The 21939-nt window shown below is 35.8% G+C and overlaps 2 protein-coding genes and 1 long non-coding RNA gene across 8 annotated transcripts in view; 2 read left to right on the forward strand and 1 right to left on the reverse strand.

The window, feature by feature from the left end:
• Positions 1-1275: 1275 nt before the first annotated feature.
• Positions 1276-4577, forward strand: LOC125386432. Its single transcript, XR_007226575.1, has 3 exons — positions 1276-1354; positions 2474-2598; positions 3406-4577. It is a non-coding gene; the product is annotated as an uncharacterized LOC125386432 (long non-coding RNA).
• Positions 4578-5495: 918 nt separating this feature from the next.
• On the forward strand, positions 5496-7764 carry LOC100650418 (solute carrier family 25 member 44). Of its 3 annotated transcripts, XM_003401084.4 has the most exons (6): positions 5496-5757; positions 5968-6076; positions 6158-6470; positions 6531-6835; positions 6904-7090; positions 7164-7764. In XM_003401084.4, the coding sequence occupies exons 3-6, from the start codon at positions 6296-6298 to the stop codon at positions 7481-7483; spliced, it is 987 nt and encodes a 328-aa protein (XP_003401132.2). In that variant the 5' UTR covers positions 5496-5757; positions 5968-6076; positions 6158-6295; the 3' UTR covers positions 7484-7764. The 3 variants fall into 3 exon arrangements, with proteins under 3 accessions (XP_003401132.2, XP_048268695.1, XP_003401131.2); XM_048412738.1 differs by having other exon boundaries at positions 5496-6076; XM_003401083.4 differs by lacking the exon at positions 5968-6076.
• Positions 7765-8695: 931 nt separating this feature from the next.
• The window catches only part of LOC100650702 (dopamine receptor 2), an 81268-nt gene continuing 68024 nt past the window's right edge, over positions 8696-21939 (reverse strand). For 3 of the 4 annotated variants that reach the window (XM_012316882.3, XM_048412736.1, XM_048412737.1), the window contains 2 exons: positions 21411-21495; positions 8696-11038 (listed from right to left, as the gene is read on the reverse strand). In XM_012316882.3, coding sequence (XP_012172272.1) covers positions 10928-11038; positions 21411-21495 — 196 coding nt within the window. In that variant the 3' untranslated portion in view covers positions 8696-10927. Of the gene's footprint in view, positions 11039-18399; positions 18696-21410; positions 21496-21939 lie in introns of all 4 variants that reach the window. The other variant, XR_002308484.2, reaches the window with a different exon arrangement.

The following is a 21939-nucleotide window of genomic DNA, read 5'->3' on the forward strand; positions in this document are numbered from 1 at the left end:
GCCCTGCGCGAGCTACTCTGACTAGGGGTTGCTTCCAACCCCTGCTTGGTAGGCGGGGCCTCGAAATCATTGGTAACCTTCTCTTATACCAGGAAGCTTTGTGCTTCGATAACACCTACGAGAACACCTCTCTTCGTTGAGATTCTTTGCTTTCGTAACTCCGTGATATTGCATGTTCTGAATGGCATTTCTGTGGGTACCGACTTTTACAAAAGGATTTGAACTTCTTTCTAATAAATGAATTCTTGGTTGAAATTAAATTATCAGGTTTTCAGGTATTTCAGAAATGTATGATACATTAAAAGTTTCTATGAGAGGGATGATTTTGATGAGTGTTGAATTGAATATGTTAGAATGTTATGTGGGAAAGTAATGACAAATTTAATTTTTTCTGATTTTGCAATACTTTATTGCACTATTGCCAGAACTTGTACATGTTGTATGATAATTTAGGAATCCTTCTGAATATTTTCCTTTAGCTGATAAGCCTTCATTGGAAAATTCATTCTTAATTGATTAGCTTTAATCAATTGATTTTGTGTGAATAGTGCACATATTAGAACGTAATATCAATAGATAAGAAAACATAAATAGAAAAGGAAGATAAATTATCACATGACATTTATACATACTAAAATTTCTGTATCCTAGATATACTAGTTTATGTTAAAACCATTATATGGGATTTTGTTTCTCTCGTTCTGAAATACCGACCCTGAAAAAGATCAGTGTAATTCTTACGCTCTCTGTAATTTGCAATGGCCTCCTACGACGAATATAGGAATTACATAGTATGCATTTACTAAATACAGAATAGGCCAGACATTATGTATATTTATATATTATTGCAGGACATGAAAAATCATTACATGTCACGTCGATCTTGTACCTCGTTTGTGTCGTGCCACATGTTCTGCAATACCGACCATTCGGAGGTTTTATTACGCCCTCTATGATCTATAACGTTGTATAGAATGTAATTAATCCATTTGGACAGGCTCCATTTATTTAAACAAAATTTTAATTAGTGTTTGGTTAAGAAAACTTTTGATGAGTGAATTCATTTATTCATGAACTACTATTGTATGAGCGAGAACTCGTATATAGTAAGAAGAATTAGTGTAATCTTATTATATGAATTATTTGTCCCGCGTTCAATATTTCAATTTCTCGTGCCAATTTCGATTGAAAAGAAACTGCACCGCCTCGTCCAATCAGAAGTTAGTTAGCCGAATATTTGGCGGGATAAAGCATCAGTTTAGTGTCGGAAAGTATGGCGTTTGTGTGTATTATCCCGTTCGAGGTGCGATATTCATTACGTAGTAATTCTTCACTTTTTATAAACTACTATCAGGTTTGTTTAATTAATATACGTATATTTAATAATTTGTCATCAGACATTATTATATCGAAATTAAGTAAATTATTAGTTTGTCAAATTCGTCTTATTCGTGTTACGTTGGTTTCCTACTTGGCTGTCAAGATCACCAATAGCTAGCATTATTATAACCTTTGGCAGAAGTACAATTTGAGTTTAGATATTGCTTCATATTAACATGTAGTTGTTTCTTTTGTACAGATTATTCATTAATTGTGAATGATAATTCATAAATTGTCTGTTGAAAATCGCTTTATTTATAGTGGTCTTGCTCTCCTTTCATAATCTTTTCTCTCTTCTCTCATTCCTCTTCTTATTTCCCTTGCCCCTTTCTCTTTCCCTTTACTCCTTATTCTTGACATTTCTCCTTCCTGATTTTTCTCTGTCATAATATACTTACAATTTTTCGACAAAAATATTATTCTATTTCGATCTAAAATTTATCATCCTTAGGCTTTCTGTATATTAATTCATTTTTACATATTATATTAAATTTCTAAGTGCAGGTATCTCTACGTTTTAAATTTATACATTTAGTTTGTTGAAATTATGTTAGGCCACAGGTGTTTAATAGAAAGTAAACATGCGCATCTGATCTTTCAGTTTGTTTTTCTTTCGAATATATTATGCTACTGAATTGCTACCGAAAACATATCTCTCCAGAAATTGGACGTGCTCGTTCTCGATTTACCGGCGAGCTCCCTTCCCTCTCCACTCCTCGTCACCGAAATTCGTAGGGCAAACTGCAGTGCGGGGTGTCAGTTTAATGTTGAAAATCGGAGTGGTTAGATGTGTGTTCATTACTCCGCGACAAGTGTCAATATCCTTATTACGTAATATTTTCGTTAATTTTTTCATCGCTTAAATCGACGCTGTTGTTAACATCGTATAATTAACGTACGCTTTTATTTAATAACTCATTACAATCTAGTATTTAATTATCTTTTTTCTTTATTTTTTTTCTGCTTGCCTCCTTTGTTGGTAGATCATATAATAAATTTTCGAGATGTAATTTGATCTTTATTATTGTTTTATTTTCATATAATTTATTCGTTTTATACAGTTATTTTAACGTTATCGTCTCCTTTTGTGCAGATTACTGCTTGATTGCAAGGAAGACTGAAGTATTAGGGAGACGTTACGAAATTCGAAAGGACAAGACATTCAAAAGGACGCCATGGTGATTAGTAATGAATCCGATAACTTTTCATCGAAATATGGTAAAATTTGATTTATTCCATTTAAAGCAAACTTATCTATACGTTTGTGTATTTACTAGTTTATTAGTTGTATTCATTTTTTATTGGACAAATAATAATATTTATTAAATACTCAATTGATTTCGTTTTCTACAAAAATTTCGCGATTTAACGTAATTACTGTGTAACATAACATAATCTTAAATGAGTTCACGGTTTAAGAAAACTAAGATGAAAATAAGCCAAATTAAAAAAGCTGCTTTTATTTCGAATACGTTAAATTATTTTTCGATTTAAAAAAAAATGAGCATGTTATTTAACATTTGTTCGACGTAGAGTTCGTAGATTTTGTTTCATTTGAATAAGAAATTGAAATAATTTTTATGTTTTGCTAAATTTTCGTGGATTCTCTGTGATAAGATTGTCATTTTATCTCTTTTAAATAATTGTTATACATTCTAGAAAGAACGTTAGCATAGACAGGTTTGAACGCGTTCTGCGCATCGAATATTTTTCGTATTGCGCAGCTTTGTTTAACGTCGTGAAATGTGCGCCATGTTTTGTTATTAGAAAGTCACGTACGAAGCATGTCGAATAAGTGTATATATGTATTTCAAATAGTAATGGCGGACATTCAGTTTGGTGGGCAATTTTTATAAATCAGTCGTGAAATATTTATAAATATTTAACGGTGTAGTAGGAAATACTTTGTAATGCTCAAGAATATTTGAAATATATTAAATATATATTTTTTGTTATAATCTTAATATAATATGTTTTTATCTGTGGTCAATGAATAATAATTAATTTTTCATTTTTGAAAAGCAGTATTTTCACGAAGACTCGATAGAAGAAAGCAGAGAAATATGTAAAATATCCCCGAAGTACCACCGCTATCCCTCAATGAAGTTCTTCCCAGAAAATTTTTGTGATCGCGCGCAATGCGGTCGGTAGAATCAGTGTTTGATGCGTTATATGTATAATTTTTAATATTTTTTAGAGCATAATGGCTCTCATTAAAGTTAACGATAATACTCAGGCGCGAAAATAGAGTCAGTGTGTTCGCCGATTGTTATTTAAACGAACGCGTTGATAGTCTTTTATTTTTCTTTTTTTTTTTTTTTTTGTACATTTCTTTTTTTAAATATTCACTTTCGGTGCTAGAGTCGCAGGTCTCGCAAGAGGATAAAGTCTCTCCTGGAGCTCAAGAACGTAAGTACTTTTTTATATTGTACTCTATTTTAATATTCGTATTTTATATAAACTGTTATTAGTTCTTACTGAAATAAAATAACAAACTTTTAATATTGAAATATGCAACATTTAACAGATATTTAACATCGTTCAGAAATCATTAGATACTCAATTTCTGAATTTTAAATTTTTATTTTAGATTTCCAATTTTTATAGTAATTACACTTTATTACAGAATTTAAATTCTTGTTATTATTAAAATTTCAATTTTAAATAGACTCATATTTTTCATTATCCTAAACTTTGTAAGCAAAAATTACTTTATTTTCAAGAACAAATTATATTGCTACGCTGGATCGTTATTAGTGTTGCAAACATTTAAACTGAGTGCATAGATTAATAGATATTAGTGTTGTGCAAATAATTCACACGGAAATATTCTTTACTTTTTCTTTTCCTTCTTTTTTTTTTGCTAATAGTGAATTAATTAATATTGCAAATATGATGAAGCACTCACCGCGATTTGATTTTGAGAATTTTCTATTTTATGACTATATATAATAAATTAAAATAGAATGAATATTCCGCTCACAATTTGTTGCCGGGGATTATATTGAGTGGATACTTTGATGGCCTGTTTGGCTTTTAGAGTCATTTCTTTTTCAGCGCCCTTTATTACTGGAGTGTTCGTGATTGAAAATACTTTATTATATTTAAATATTTATATAGTTAGGACTCATGAGCTTTTGATTTTTATTAGACAAATTAAATTAGATCGTCAATTAAGTAGAACATTTTTTGAAATTAATAGATGGAATGCTTCCAAGTTACTTTCAATGCTTTCAATGATAGTTTGGTTTAGTTTCCTCGGTGCTATTAGTTCTGGGTTAAGTGCACGCGTAATTTTACTTTTACTTTCAAATTCATCGCAGTAACCTCCACGCGATGAGACTTGGATAATCATTATTATTTCATATACAGTTACTAATTGCATCATTATATATGATACAATTATAAGTTGTATTATAAATAATATGAGCCGATTGGCTGCGATTCGCAATTGTATTATGTAAATAAAAAATTTATCAAGTAGTTTCTTTGATCTCTGTATAAGCATAATTGTTTTCTTTGTAAACATAGAAGTTGTTTGAATGAAATACATATCATGCTCAAAAATTTAAAAAGTTTCTTGAACAAGTATAAGTTTATTGAAGTATCAAATTATAGACGTCATTCGTGTTGCAATTTTATAATATTATCGCCTCTATATTCTTTATCACTTTATGGTAAAATTTAATTTTAATTCCAACTATAGCTAATGTAATTTTCTCCAATGAGTTACTAAAGAATTCATTAGGTGCTCTCGTGCTCTCATGCTGCTTAGCTTATACGTTTAATCAATGAAGAGCTTTTCTAGTTAGTGGTTTCATTGCGTTCGATGATTGAGTTGAATGTAATTTTTATGTTTGTTGTAGCAAATTCGGATACGTATCTCAGAAAGTGAGACGCGAAGTCTACATATATAGTACATATATTTGTATAATGTCAAATCTATCTTTTGCTTTAATAAACCTCTACATATGTATTTTAGTCAATGCTGCAATTTAAAGATACCACGAGCGGCATCTCCCGGTGATTTTTTGGTCTTGATACGATAATGTTTCACAAGCTCACTCATGGATTCCGCTACTTGCTATGCGAATATTTTTACACATGCGCAGAATCATGAATCATAAGAAAATTTAGATCACACTATCAGATTTTCATAAACTCTTCTTTATCTCGTACGTTTAACTTTTTACTTAAACCAATGATTATAAGTTACTGATTGGAACTAAAATGGTTCTACGCATTGCATAATATAAGAATGAATTTGGTTAGGATAAATTCATGATACTGTGGAAGATTATTTCTATTGTAATATAGCTATTAATGATGTTATGACCACTGGAAGAGTTCCATTATTATAACAAGTATTGCATCTCTGTAAGTTATAACAGTGTATGATTTTCTAAACCTTCGTCGATTGATAATTTTTATACTTATTTTTTTTGGCAATGACTTTTGAATTGTGACTCTGGCAGTGAAGTATTTATTCAAATATATTCATAATGTTATTGTTGCATTGTGGTTGTAGTTCATTATAAAATTAACTAGAGACTTTATTTAAATGAATTATCTCTGTTCTCTATATAGTATGACAAATTGGATATATAATAAATATGTGATAGTATATGAAACAGTTCTGACAAATTTGAAGTGCGTTTGTCCTATTACTACCTCGTGCGACAAAGTTTCTTGGAAGGTTATTTTTTCGTAATGCTAAATAATTTTAGAAGCATAAAATAGAAGAAATTAACTTACATAAACATTTTTCTCTTATCAGTTTTGTAAATGATTTGGGTATTAATTCCCAAAAAATATCAATGAGATATGCAGCATCAAATTAAACAGAGGCACCCACAATCCTTACTGCATAAGTGTTATAATTATAGTGGATTTAATAGTGTCATAAAATTACAAGATGTCTGCAGTAGAAACACCACATTTCATACGTACCATCGAATGGGATATGATGGATAAGACAAAATTTTTCCCATTGAGCATGCTCTCATCATTTTCTGTGCGCTGCTGTCTATATCCCTTAACAGTAATTAAAACCCGCTTACAAGTTCAGAAACATAACAACATGTACAATGGTAAATTTTTAAATACAATTTAATTAAAATGGTAAAGTATTAAATATCAACATCTTCCAGGAATGCTAGATGCTTGCAGAAAGATTTACAAGGTGGAAGGTATAGGTGGTCTATATAGAGGATTTTGGATAAGTTCTATACAAACTGTATCTGGTGTATTTTATGTATCTACTTACGAAGGAATGCGTCATATACTTGGACAGAATAATGTTATAGGTAATATAGACTCACGAGTAAAAGCATTAATTGCCGGTGGAGCTGCTAGTTTGGTAGGACAGACAATAGTAGTTCCGTTTGATGTTCTAAGTCAACACTTAATGGTTCTGGGGATCAATTATAATAAACATGGAAGATATATAGATCAGGTAAATGTGAGGATAAAAGTATTAATATCCATTTATTTTATTTTTTATCTTTCACATGTCATTTACAGATGGGTATAAATCCATTGGGTTTAATTCTTGAGCCAGGAAAATCCCGGACTCAAATTTCGACAGATATTATCAGGTTAATTTATCAGAGAGATGGCTATAGAGGTTTTTATAGAGGATATGTTGCATCATTGTGCGCTTATGTTCCCAATAGTGCTCTTTGGTGGGGATTATATACATCATACCAGGGTAATTTCTTTAAAATGATAGCGTGAAAAATAAATTGAATTTAGATAATAACCTTTTTCATTTTTGTCAATAGATGAGCTTATAAGATTGTTCCCAGAGTGGGTCTCTCACTTGTTTATTCAAGCTCTTGCTGGTACATTAGGAGGATTTACCACAACAATTATTACAAATCCTTTAGATATTGTACGGGCAAGGTTACAAGTACAAAGATTAGATAGTATGTTTACTACGTTCAAAGTTTTATGGGTGGAAGAAAGATTGCAAATGTTCACAAAGGGACTTTCCGCGCGTCTTGTGCAATCTGCTTGTTTTAGTTTTTCAATAATTCTAGGATATGAAACTATTAAAAGATTCAGCATAATTGAAGAGTACAAAGGTTACATTAGATGGTGAATTTATTTTCTAACACTTGTAATAGTTGTTTTCTTGTCATGCATTTTTCGACAAATTCTGTTGTATTTTAAGCAAAAGCAACTGAGATATGCACCAAAGAGAAAAGAACAAGATCATTAATGATCTTAGGGACTTATAAATTATATTCATAATAGTACATTTTAATGCAATGTAATTGCAACCATGGTTAATAGGTATGATGAAAACACGACGAAATGTTTATTTTAAATAATAAAAGTAATTATAAATTATAACGAGAATATAATTACGTGTTAATCGTATTTGCAATATCTTTCCTAGTATTTATATATCATCCAGAGCTTCCCAATATCTTTAAAAGGACAGGAATGTATTTTATATTATATCTTTTTCATGCATCATACAACGTATGAATTTTGTAGTTTAGTATGTGTCAGACATATTGTTGTGATAAAATATAAAGAGAGTATGTTTCTATAACATAAAATTAAATATATGAAATAAATAAATTTGTTAACTACGATGAATGTACATGTATCCTGTTGTTCATCATTTATTTTATTAATTCATGATAAAGGGTAGGTAAAAAGAGAATAATATCTTTTTCATTTCCATTTTATTATAAAGGACAGCATATTGATAGACACATCTTTTTCGAAGGTACTTAAGTGGTCTTGATAATGTGACTCTTGTATATGAACTGATACTTTTCGAGTATGCACGTTATCTATTTCTTAAGAATTAAATATGACAACGATTCATCACATTTTCTATATTATGTGTACAGGCCAGGGAATTTCTAGTCTATAAAATATAATGCGTAATGCATACGCATTCGCATTCGTTCAATCTCTTCGTTCACGCGTATATGTATGATGATTTGATAACAGTTTGTGAAATGCAAGTTTTTATAGTGTATTATTAAACGTAGCATCCAGTTTCTGAATAACAAAAGTTGCGTGTACATATAGAAATACTTTGTGAAAACAGTGTTTTCCAATGAAAGTATTACGGATTAATTAAGAATTTGCTATTATTTCATGCATTTTTAACACAGCAAGAGTATGTATATGCTTGAATCAATGACGTGAGTTTTACAAGTAGAAAGTTACGAATAGCGTTTGAATTTGACGCTCAAATTTCTAGTATATACAAAGCGCCCTCTATTCAAGGCTGTGAAAAACACTTTTAGAGCGGGATTTACGATTTTCTTTTCTGATTATTTGTTTCATCTTTTTTTTTTTTTTTTTTTTTATTATTGAATCTTCGAGCTTCAACGAACTTACAGTACAGTACGTACAATGACTAGACTTGTTAAGACGCCAACCAATTACGCGCTATTTTCTTCGTGCGAACGAATTTTCTAGAACGAAAGGGATTATGTTAGCAGATGTTCTTATACCGTGATTTTGATAGTTTATAAATGAAAATAAGTATAATATAAAATGTTGCTTCGAAAACGGAACTTAATGGATTTACAAGAAAACAGCATAATCACTATTGGATGGTACAAGACTAGACTAGTTTTCGTTGGTTTGAAATCCGAGGTAAAACATTTGTTTATTTTAATATTAATACTTTTTTAATCTTTTCTTTCTTCTATTGTATCGTACAATATTGAGATTTTTAGTTTTACATGCAAAGAGTTAATATGTCACAGCTAAAACAAGCAGATGACATAACTTTTCGTGAATAGCGAATGTTCGATCTGATTTTCTTCGTAGTTTTTTTTTTTTTTTTCTTTAGTGAGATAGGATTATTGAATTAATATTGAATATATTTTTTATCCGAGAAAACGTTTGTATATATTCCTACCGATACACGCATTGTTACAGTTTCTCATATATTATATACGTTTCACATAAGTTGATTTCACAATGTTCTAATATTTACAATTGCACGATAATCGTTTTATGTACAACAACAAATGCCTATGTTAAGATAATCCTTGTAAAATAAATAATCGCTCTGGAAAAATATTCGCCAGTGAAAGTAGAGGTATCTATCTATCGAATAAAGATTGTCCGATACGATGTATTACGTTGAATAGGTTTTACGAATGGTGTAAACTACTTCGGAGTATTTAAATTAACAATATGTATACAGAGCTTAATTCGATCGATTAATCTCCAACTGAATCAAGTTATTTAACAGATTTATTTTTACTTTTACGTTTGTGAATTTGAAATCGTGCTTTTTTAAAACATTAACCACACTATAACTTTGTTATTTTATTTATCGATTAAGTTACATTGGCCTTGGTATCAGTTTAGTTTCGCAGAATCTTGTTCGTCAATTCGAGGAAAATACTTTTCGATTTTGCCAGTCTTGTGTCGGTCGAGGAAACTTTAAATTAACTTTCGTTCAATCTAGACAGTGGTTACCACACCGAATCCATTCGAGTATGTGTATTTAGCGATCAACGTAACTGGAAGAGCGGTACAGTAGGTACGCGCATATTGAATTTTCGCTGGAAAATACAATTTTTTCCGAGGGAACGCTGTTAATTTTTCGCAAGTATTCTGTTTTTTTCACGTGTTCCCTTTGTTTTCTCTTTGTTGATCGACAGGCAGCTTCGAGCGGTAATATTCGTTCCTCGTTATTTTAACTTTGTGCATACTTTTCGTTCATACAGTCGCCTGTCAATGCACCGACACGAGAGATCGCCGATCCCTGGAAATTCAAAGTATATCAATCTCATATTACGTTAAACGTTTCCAAACGTTCAATCGTCAGTCTTCTAAACGCGCAACGCACACAGGAACAAAGTGTATTATCGTGTATTTTCTTCCTCGAAATTCGGCTCACGGTCTCCAGGGAACGATAACGGATTTAATTGTATCGAAATAAAACGGTATACGATTTGCTTGGTGCATTGAGATGGAGGAATCGAGGAATCGAGGAAAGATACGCTAAACTCGCCGTGTAATCAATAGCGCATCGCCGCTGCTCGATTTACGATTCCGTGTACGGAGGTTCGTTAAAAGGCTACAAAGTATCGGAGGTATCCGAACGTAAGAACGGTAACGAGCCATCTGACTCGATATAGGGTATTGTCCTTCCCCGCAATTCAATTTTCACCAGATCTTTCGCCGGAGGTACAAAACACGAGATTACTGTTGCTTTTTCTATACAGGAAATTGTTGCGGGTCGGGCGTCACGCTTCTTCGTGGTCCACTTTTCGTCACCGATGAAGCTCGACGATAAGGAGGAACGGAAACACGTTGCTTATCCTTATATCCGTATCCACGACGAGATCCATGGTTTGTCCTATCGGAAGCACACACGGGGGCCGGTGAACGGTCGTCTTGGTTTTCCTCGTCTCTTGGCTTGATTCTACTTTTGAAACGAGTACTTCCGAGACAAAATGATGAAAAAATCTATCCATAAGCGAACCTACAATCACGTGTCTCGGAAACGGATAGCGCGTTCTCGTCGAGGCCCTGACCGGGCCCCCGTGTGTCGTCACATCCCGCCGCTGGGTAATATAGTTCCAGCACCACCATCGCTGCTTTGACTAACGCTACTGTAGCTGACGCGGCTCGCCTCCCCGCTGGTATTTGCTCCGGAAACGTACTGTAATCAGAACAATTATATTCTCAAAAAATATATGTCGTTGCTGAGAGATACGTTCACCGTGTGCTCGGTGCGCGTATGTACAATTGAGAGGTAGAATTGGATCGTGATCGAGTTAGCCTTAATCCGGTGTTAAATTAGAAAAGGTGCCGTATTTTCTCTGCCCGCTAAAGCCTGGGAAATATCCAGTTCCTCTCCCTTTAAATCCGATCTTTACAATACGCTAGCCCGTAAAGTATGTTTGTAGTGGTTGAGAGTACCTACGAGACTTACATAGAAATCATGGAGAATATTGTTTATACCACACAGAGCTTGTAAATTAGCTGGTTTAGGATAGGAGGATGTAGGTCAATCGGTTTCGGATGCGCGTTTCCGTCGCCTGGATGTTTCAGTTGAAGGAAACAGGGGAAAGTGGACTCTAGAAGAGAGTAAAAAATGAAATCGAACAATGGCGCAACGAGTGTGCTGGTTAATGCTTCTCGTGCATTAGGACGAATTATCTTGCATCGTTCGTGTAACTCGCGAACGCTATTGATGCATACAAGCCCGCATTGCCTGCTTTCCGTAATCCGTTGTGTTTGTTTTATCGGCGAGTTATACGCTCTATCTCTTCATCGGTTTTTATATATGCTCCGTATCATAGATGGCCTTTCCTTTACGTTGGAATTAGAAAAGTGTTCGTTTTCTATGCTGGAGAAAGGGCAGATCGAATTTTCTTCTCGTTGTTTGCTCAAAAGAGCGTCGAGAACAACTTTATCCGGTATTTTTATGAAACTCGAACTTCCACCTTTCTCAGCTTTTACGCATCGATCGTTTTCCTCTTCACTTTTCCTCTTGGAATGCATCCAATTCTCGTAAGAACGAAACGTTATCTACAGAACGTATTTATCACTGCCAAGTTTCTCTTTGATATTCGAAAAGAATCGTTCTTCTTAAAACAGATTATTCTTTTGTCGCTCGATGCTTCAGGACAGTGTTCTGTTTTAATCTCGGAGAGAAACTCGCGATCGTCCTCGAATCGATAGATTTCCATGGAGGATGTAGCAGCCTTCGTTTCTTTTTTAAAGGTCACAACGGATCAACGGAGAAAGGTTTCCGGTTCACGTTCACGCTCAATGTAGTCGCGCCTTTGCGTCGAGTCCGGAGAGGAGAGAGTTCGGATGAATCGCGAATAGGCGGTTCGATAGAGCAGCACATGACAATGAAACGATTTTCGATGGCTCTGGTGCCCATAAACCAAATAACTCAATACCCGAGCCGAAGCGGTGGGCCGTGGAAAAATTGTCACCGCAAATACCGTATCGACTAGCAGGCAGATTTCGCGGATGAAACATTGCGCTGAATTTACCGCTGGTTTTGTCCCAATAGGGGTGTCTTTAAGTGAATTAATCGCTCAATTTTCCACAAATTCAGTTAGCTTTTACGCCTCGCCTATATACACTATTGTTCATGGGTATTAATTTCTTGGCTAAATTCATGGCTGTGTAATAAATTCGTCGCCTCTCGATATTTCCTTTTGATGAATATTATAAAAATGTTGCATGCGCTAGTTGCAATGAACAACATAGGACAAATATAACGAATTGTTTGTAATTGCGTCATTTAGTAAAAACAATGGAAAACGAACGTTATGAGTGTTTGCTGCTATAAAACAGATTTTATTCATGACACAGCAGAAATATCGGATTTACGAAATGTATTTCAGATTATTGGAACATTTGTTGTATTAATAATATCGGAATATATTCATTATTCCAATATTTGTAGGACGTTTTTACGACTAGTCGTTGCATAATGTAAAAAATGTAAAAATACACATATTGAAATCTTTTGATAAAAGAACAAAAGTTTTGGAGTAATTCGACAAGTGAGTCATTTAATCTGCTTGTAAATAAAAAAACAATTCCTTGTTTCAGTCTAAATTTAACACATTTGATCATCCCAGTTATAGCAGGGACTAAGAATTTGACAGCGAAAAGAGAAAGGTTCTTCTCTCGTAGAATTGAGAATATTATAAAAATATCAACTTTTTGATTGAATTGTACTTGATGTACAAATACTCATAACGTTTATATTTGTCTTTAATTCCAATTTGTTATTCGCTTGAGTTTATTATGTAAAAAACACGATAAGTCATGTTTTCTATTGACTTTTATTTTTCTACTATTTAGAAAGCGAGTTTTAAAATCCATTATGCTCTCCATCAATCCTACGTTATCAAATTTGTCTTTTCTGGGTTTAGAGGCAACCATATATTTTTTCATTCTCTTCAAAAATGTCATCCATCAAAATCTTAATCAAAATCGACAAAGGTGTACATATTATGTTTCATCCTGTTATCTTCACATGTAATATCGTGTTCTCTAGTTATAGTATATTAATCTTAAAGATTTTGAGGGAAATTTGTGCGAATTTATAAATCCTGAGAAAAATTTGTGTGAATTTGAAGATCTCCATGACTTGTTAGTAGTTTCTTTGATACTCATTTTATTAGGTGCACCGTTGCTTTTAGATTCTGCTTCTTGAGAACAGTCGAGCTGGCAGTTGTCTACCGAAGAGAGGATAATTGGAATCTCAGCGCGACGCAAGAAATTCATCTTCGCAGTGATGTTTCATTCGTTTGATCTCGAGGGGTGACTAGCGTGTCAACGTAAAAGTTTCCTCGTTTATCTTATCAAACCTTGAAATCTCCGGAGGACTGACCGGATCGGTTTCCTGTTTCTTCTCAGCTTTTTCTCTGGGTTTTATAGTTCCGTCTTTCATCCCCCTGGCGGTTTAACGAAACTAAAAGTATCTAGGTCAACTTCCACCCAGATCTGGTTACAATCGGTCGCGGGATCGTTTCTGTGTTTTTTTACGATACTTTCCTCTGCTAGGGCACTTTATCGGTATAACTGGCAATAAAGCTCGATGTTTTTGTGCTTCCTTTTACGTTGGTCACGATTAATCGCGTTACTGAACTTGAGAAAGGCGTATGGATGGTAATTGGTTTATTAAATCGTTTAGTTAACGAATATCGAATCTCAGGGTTTGTTGTGATTGTTCTTTCATTCTGAAGGGATAGTGACACGGGGAAAAAGGAGAAAAATTTACAAATATGAACACGAGCTGGGAATGTGTAAAAAAAAGCTATTTCAAATGGAGTGCTAACGGTGTTACATGATCCTGTCCATTTCCCTTTCGAGCACACGAATAGAAATCGAGATTTCGCGTGATTGAATTTATAGCCGAAAGCGAGAGAGAGACAATCAAAAACCTGGTCTGTAGGTGTTAAATCGTACAAAATGCGACATCACGAATTTTCGCCGCCTCTCGACGGTTCATTTTCGTGATTACAATGCCGCGTCGAATCTCGACCGAGCCAAGTTGTCGTCGTTGACTTCGTGCTTATTTCCGAACAATGCAATTCGATTAAAAGCGCGTTTCGTGCCTACATCAGCTCGCGAGGAGTTCTCCGAGTTCTGTCTCGTCAATGTACATATCTTGTCTTTATTTCTCTATCGTGTCGGTCTCAGAGAAATTAGTTAATTAATTAATTAGTTAATTAATTAGTTAATTAATCCGCAGACGGATCGATGATTCAAGCATGAGACCGTCGAAGCACGAAACGTTTGACCAAGAGTTTTCGAAAAAGTATGCAAGTCGATATTTAAACTGGTACAATAAAGGAATTTAATTAAAGTCAAACGTTCTGGCGTCGGTAATTCTACTCGTATTCCGACGCCCGTTACGACACGCGTTACGGGAAAAATTCATCGCGAATAATGGGGAAACGTAATTAAAATGCGGGAAAGATGTGTTTTAATTAGCCAATCGAAGCAACATGACCGAAATATGATCTTTGTGCGAAATGTTCCAATCTAGACCGTGACTTTTGCGCGAGATTTCCATTCGTCGAGGTTCGATCGATGGGAAATGGAGAGGGACAAAAACATCGATGTCGAAGAATTTCGTGACACGTTAATTAGAGTAGCAGTAGCAGTTGGAGTAGTTACGAGTAGTCAGGCTAGGATCGTCTAATTCCGAACGAGAGAACCTTGAGATTTAAACTTTTCTCGATTTTCTATTTCTATTGAGTTCGCGTGAAATAATTTCAAGTCGTGGTTTCCTAGCCATCGTTGAATTTGTATTATGGTAGACATTTATACTTTGACTAATATACAGTAAAACTTTGACTAATTTTCAAATTAATTTCAAAGACCAATATAATCGTGACACTCGTGCCACATCACAGTGATAATGTAATTTTACATTTCCTATATCACAATATGGACATAAGAGTTTCCTAAGGCAAAGTGTTCAAATACTACTGTTACTATATACAATATACATATGTATATGTATAACCGTAACTGGACATACGCGCGAGCGATTTACAATCGTGAATTCCGCTCGAAATATGTATATATATTTATATCGTATCACAGCGTAGACACCGTGACTGACCAACGTTCAACACGATAAACCTCCTTTTGGCCATTGGAATAAATCATCCCTTTTCTATCTGAAAATCGAGCAAAGCGTTATTCTATTTTTCGTTTCCGTTAAATTGCCATGTTCTGTGTCGCAAGTTGCTTCGAGCGAACTTTGCTGGCCGATGGCGATAATCCCAGTAGAGACGCCTCGTTTCCTTTTTTTCTCTCCGGGATGGCAATAAAAATCGCGAAAGGAAAGATATCGACGCGAAAATACGGCATGCCGTAAAGTCGACGTTGAACAAGATGTCCAGGGCAATCGGGCGTCGAGCGATTGATGAGGATCCGTAGATCGCCTCGGTGATTTATTATTCTTTTTCTAAATTGTTATTTGGAAAATGGCGATCTCTAGGGTTATAGAGTGGGCCGGCAAGGGATGGACAGCTCCGCCCGTTTCCGACATTTATATCTCTTCCGGCGACAGACACTGCTCGTAATTCATGTCCCCTTGCTTTTCGGGACTTTCATGCCGACATTTGCAGTTCGTACCCGTTACACATTCCTTGAATCCTCGTTCATGAGAAACGGCACAGCCGTGTCACGCTTGCCTGACATATTGTAAAGTTTCCCAGGGAATTGGGCTAATTCACTGACCCGAGATGCGCCAATCTCGCGGTTAAACCGAACTAGATGGCTATCGGTTTCGATGTTTTCGGAAACTAGTCAGCAGGATTAACTCGTTCGTTTAGATCGTGTTCCTTTCTGAAAGTAGTTTAACCTCTTCAGCACGTCGCTTGTTCGTCACGTGCTATCACTTACCATCGACGGTAATCGTAATACGTATTTAAAGTGATTGGAGTAAGAATAATTATTTAAATTGAGATATTGCGCAACAAGTGATAAACTAATGGAGACAAAGCTGGAAAGATGACTAGGGTACTCACTGGTCTCTATTGCTTATCGTCACGCGTTGCTGTACATATTGTTTTACTCGCACACGTGATATTTTCGGCCAATAATCATAATTATCTTTGCGATTGTGTCGAATCTACCAGAAATGACCAATCAGATCCGCATTTCTTTGACTAGTCATCTTTTTAGCTCCCTCTATTACGTTTATAACGAAGTGTTCAGAGCGATTAAAGAGGACGTAAAACAGTCGAGAGATGTTGGAAAGCTGTTGCGTGTATGTATGCTTTTGGTGATTATTGATTCTAATATAACAAAAAGAAGTGAAACTCGACTTTCGACTTTTGTTCTCAGCAGCTAATACAGGGTCAACCTGTAGCTGTAAGTTTCCCAACTGGAAAGTTCGACGAGTCGCAGGAACACGCGGTGCCGCGTTTCGTCGACGTTTTATGGAGGTATGTAAAATCTCGAGAGAGAATGGGTGTATGCAAGCTGGTGCTCCGCGTCTAACGAAATAAGATAAGGGCGAATTTCACAAGGGTGGCTTGAAGCTCTGGGAACGTTCGCTCGCAAAATGAAGTAGCGGAGATGAATCGTAAACGCGATCGTGATTGCACCCAGAAAACAGGATTAATGCGGCGAATAGATGCGTTCGAGTTTCAAAGTGGTTTGCAAGTGTAATGTATTGGCTCAGCTTGAAGGAACTGATCGTTTTCATTATAGTAGCTGGCGCGAGGTAAAATTCATCAAAAAATATAAAAACGATTTTTTAAAATATTCCGTACGCTTCTCATTCAAATCGAGGATACCATCGATCGTGCAGGCTGTTGCAGTTTTATCGTTTATTTATACATATTTTCATTTGGCTGTTTTCCTGGCTTATTTTGTTTATATTCTATCACGTTTATTTATATATTTTCGTTGAATGGAGGTTTCAGTATATATCCGTTGAGTTTTCGTCGGTGAATTACTAAAATCACTGGATTTATTCGAAAATGGCAATTCTAATTCTTGTTAATGCTATTTATTTCTCGGTGTAATGCTCGATACGAGCATTCCATTTGATCCGATTACACGCTGTAACGCAATTGCACGTTAATCGAACATGTGCACCGCATCGAGCTCGGAATTTTCTTTTCGATCCATCATGGAAAAAACGTTCGATCCTACGGCAAATTCCAAGCCAAGGAGGAGACGGTCCTTACTCTATTACTTCGGGCAGATCGATTACATTACATCGTGCGGGTAATTTAATTTAGCTGCATTGATAAATGAACGGCTGCGATCGCGAGACTTGAAGCGAATTAGGTGATTGATTTCGAATTGTTACGCGTTGTCTGCCAGCGAACAGTAATACGCTTGCTGCAAATTGGATGATAAATTAAATGAATCGCGTCATGCGCGAAGGGTACGCCAGTCCTTTCAGAGGGTCGCATTAACTATCGGCCATTTGGACTTTCTTTCGTCCGCGGCCAAGCATGTTCGGTGCATAGAAAATTTATGTACGCGTATTTTTGTGGCAGAGAAGTTGCGCAACATTCATTGCATCGATTGGAGGAACGCCGCTCCATCATTGTTCGCTAGCCAGATGTTATTCCCTTGCGAGTAATGTGATATTTCTTCTATTTTCTCTCCGCATCTTTTTTTTTGCGTTTTTATTTTTTCATCATAACACAATTTCCGCTGGAAGCACAAAAACTCTAAATAATATCTCTGTATTTTTTGTCAATGTCCTCGTGCCAGTTGCGCTTTTCTACTCTCTTGCCAAAAATTGTTCAAACGTATGGCATGAATCTTCCGAGGAAAAGGGTTAGAACTTTGTGATGTCTTTCTACTCGGGATAATCGTAATCAGGGGTGCACAGATGTCTCGAAACGTACATAGATTGGAGGTGCTACGTGTACCTAAGCATACCAAACACGTGCACTGTCGTCGCATACGGTGCTACTGGTGCAAGTGCTCGTATACGTGTAACAGATGTGATGTATGTGTGTGTGCGTGTCAGTGATCGATAAATCCATTCACTAATCAACATACCGAGACTATGTTATATGGGATGGTGACAGAGTCCTTCGTCGATAATCTCTGTACCAAGTGTCTCCGGGCGATTACTGGGTTAGGATTTGTCTCGGGGAGGACGATGCTTCGATGGTAACGAATGGAAGGACAAGGAGGAAGCTAGAAAGGTTTCGAGGAGGTGTCCAACAATTGACGACAATCCACACCGCGGCGATATCCCGTCGTTAAATGTAGGTTTGCTCGCACGAACTCTCTCGGCTGCTTCGAACGTGGTGGAGCGAATAAGCGGAGTAGTACCTTCCCGATGCGAATCTCTGAAAAAACATTAATACACTCGACTCCGTGTCCATCCGTACCCTTTCATCTTGTAGCCTTGTCTTTGCCTCAGTAGCAGACTCGTTCTGCGCTATACATTGAACAGGGTTAATTGATCGAATATCAGAGTCGATGGAGTTATATTCGATCTAAAAGTTATATTCCTAGGCTGTTGTAATTCAATATGCGCAGACCCTTTGTTTCGAATAAACGGTGCATATTTACATAACGGAAAGGCACGATTAATAGTTTTTCTGTGAATTCGAGATTCATCTAACGCGATATAAAGGTAGACGATGTAGATGAAGTTTTCACGAACGCTTTTCGAGGAAAGCACTATTCAGGAAGCGGGTGTACACGAAGTAACTAGTAAAGGAATTATATCAGGAATAGAACATTGTTGCGTATACCTAATCGAAGTGGCTTGGAAGCTTGGAAGTTTTCGACCTGATATCACGACTTGAACTCGCGCAAACTACATATTTGTTCAACCGTACCAGCGGAAGCGCCACACGAAATGCGGCATGATATTATATGGAAATCGAATGCAAACAGTAAATTTAACTGGTGCAAATTACGTTTACGTGTTACGTGAACGAGCATCGGCATTTTTCCTTTCCTTTCTGCGTCGTCTGACTACTTGCAACTTTTTCCACTTAATAAACAAGAAAAGTTTCGCCCGCAGACTGTGAACACGATGCGTCGTGGGAATGGACGAAGTTTCGTGAAGTAAAGAGAACCAATATGTTTCGACGATAGTATCGAACAACTTCATCTTTTTCATCTTGTATTCGCATTTTTTTCCTACGCATCGGACTCGGCCAGCGAGCCTTCGATATTTCCCTTGACAGTTCGAAACGCATTTATATTCGGTGTTGATAGATACGTTTACAGAGATATTCACTTGAATTTCGTTTCAAAAGCGAGGCCTGTCGTTCATATGGAAAATCCACGAAATAGCTCGCATGATTTTCGAAAAGAAGAGATAGCTTCGGCTAGTTCATTCGATAAGTTCGTGCTTCGATAAGTTCATGCTATAATAATTCTTACGAATACAGAACGATTGACGATTAAGATGACCAATCTAAAGACCAGCGAATAAGCATTTCGAAGATTAAGTGAGCTGTATGAAGATTGCGAGTTAGAAACGCGATGAATCTCATTTTCCGTTTTTTATATTAGAAAACTAATGTTGAAATTCGATAACGTTGCCAATCAATTCCATGTCAAAATTATCTTCACATTTAATTTTGGAATTAGATACGTGTTACGTCACCTTAATATATTTGGAGTATATTGCTAACGCATTATTATATACGTAGATTTAACATTAATTAAGTTGAACTAACTACAGTTACATGTAACATTGTTTGCTTTCTACAAAACATTGTGAATTTGTTATCTATTTCCAAAGGTTTTATAACCGTTAATAAACAAATAAAAAAATAATATTAAAATGAGAAGGGTATCGAATTTAGAAGTTTTTAGGTAATGAAGACATGAAAAGCGCGTATTTACTAAATGATCTAATACAAAAAGAACCGTTTATTCAAAGGAGAACGTAGACGTTCTTAAAATTGTTCGTAGGTTAAGCCGACGGCGTTATCAGAGAAGACGAGGAATCTTCTCGAGATGAAAACTTTAGCAATCGAAATAATAAATTTCTTCCTCTTGGCGAGCTTTCAAAACCGCGTTATGCGATTATATAACTCGATACAGCCCTTTACCGCATTCCCTTGACCGCTTTATACTTGGCTTGAAACCATTCTCTCGCCTTGGCGTTGCTTATTGTCCTAATAAATTCTGCCAATTGGTTTGCAACACAGTCTCGAAGGGTTCGACATTTGTCTTCGCCTGTTGCTCCCTCGAGCCTGAACGTGCTGGGAAAATGGTACAAAAGCAAGCCTAATTTCTTCTGGAACTCGAAGCAGACTTATAGAGGTTGTTTCCATCTTTGGAAAAATCACGGTCTCCGTGTCTTTACAGAGATGAATGATTTATCACGATATGCTGTGACATAGTTTAGAAGGTCTGAAATTAAGCATTCATAGAAAATTCATTGATATCGATTAGCGAGAAGGAAACTCGTATTACTCGACGATCTCTATCTTCGAAGTCAGTCCACCTAGCTTAATGGATCGTGCAGATGAGAGAGCTGGATGTTTTTGTCATGGTTCCGGAATAGCAGATGGAATGATAACGAGATTTTGCTCGTGGAAAGGACAGACTATCTTAGTCGAGCGTTATGTATCGACTTTGAGAAGAAATCTAATCGTTCCGACATTCTGTAGCTTCGTACAAATTACAGGAGAAAACAACAGAGCGAATGGCTATCTAGATTGTATGTACAAAATGTTTGCAGACCCGGTGGAACTTTGAACAATGTTCTTCTTAATAATTGAGAGAGTAATCGTGGCTATGTAATAGCTGGTTTTGAAATAACCGACTTCCTCTTTTTCTGCTCATGTCAAGGGGGAGGTCGCTTTCGCTAAGTCGAATACGAATACAACTGACCGGTGATTGCATTTTCCGAGATAAAACCGAGGAACGTGACTCGGTCGCAATTTATGGTATCCTCCAACAGGGTTGTTTTCCGTAGATGGGTTTTTCGGGCCGGCAGAAAACGGGAACAACGAACTGGCCGAACGGACACATATTTTGTACGCGCAAATCGTACACAATTTGTACGAGAGGTATGAATATTTCATACTCACTTGACTTGGTTTACATCTGAATGCCGGCTGATATCGCCGCCTTACTCGCCCCGGACAGCAGGCACACAGGATCCTCACGAATGCTCTGCAAAAGAAAAGAAGTATGTGGCTGAGTCAGATAGTCGTTATTTTGAACGTTACAATTTTGTCTTCCTCGTTTTTAATCCATCACGATATTCTTTATAAATATTTAAATACTTGCAAATTACTGGAAAGGAAGATAGTGTACAAGATGTTTTCTTTATCTCGCTATGCTGGATTATCTCTTTTCTTGAAAAGTTATTTGGTGTAAAGAGGGACATCATATGGTACAAATTATTTTTTTACAAGTCGAGCGATGGCGTGAAAATTTTAAAGTCGAATCATATGTGCTTGATTTCGATCTCAAACTTCGATATAGAATAATCCCAGAGAAGATAGACTAGATTATCAAACATTAGATTATCTTGAAATGTAATGGCCGAGTAAAAGTTCAAAGTAGGCATCCTTGTTGATCCAAGGAAATACACGTCCAATAATACGACCTCGA

This window comes from Bombus terrestris, chromosome 15 (genome assembly GCF_910591885.1).
Source record: "Bombus terrestris chromosome 15, iyBomTerr1.2, whole genome shotgun sequence".
Taxonomy (NCBI): Eukaryota; Metazoa; Arthropoda; class Insecta; order Hymenoptera; family Apidae; genus Bombus; species Bombus terrestris.

Bases quoted from the DNA above. Each gene is read 5' to 3' on its own strand.
- LOC100650418 (XM_048412738.1), top strand. From the start codon at position 6,296: ATGTCTGCAGTAGAAACACCACATTTCATACGTACCATCGAATGGGAT. The intron at 6,471-6,530 runs GTAAATTTTTAA...AACATCTTCCAG, and splicing joins ACATAACAACATGTACAATG to GAATGCTAGATGCTTGCAGA. The intron at 7,091-7,163 runs GTAATTTCTTTA...TTTTGTCAATAG, and splicing joins ATTATATACATCATACCAGG to ATGAGCTTATAAGATTGTTC.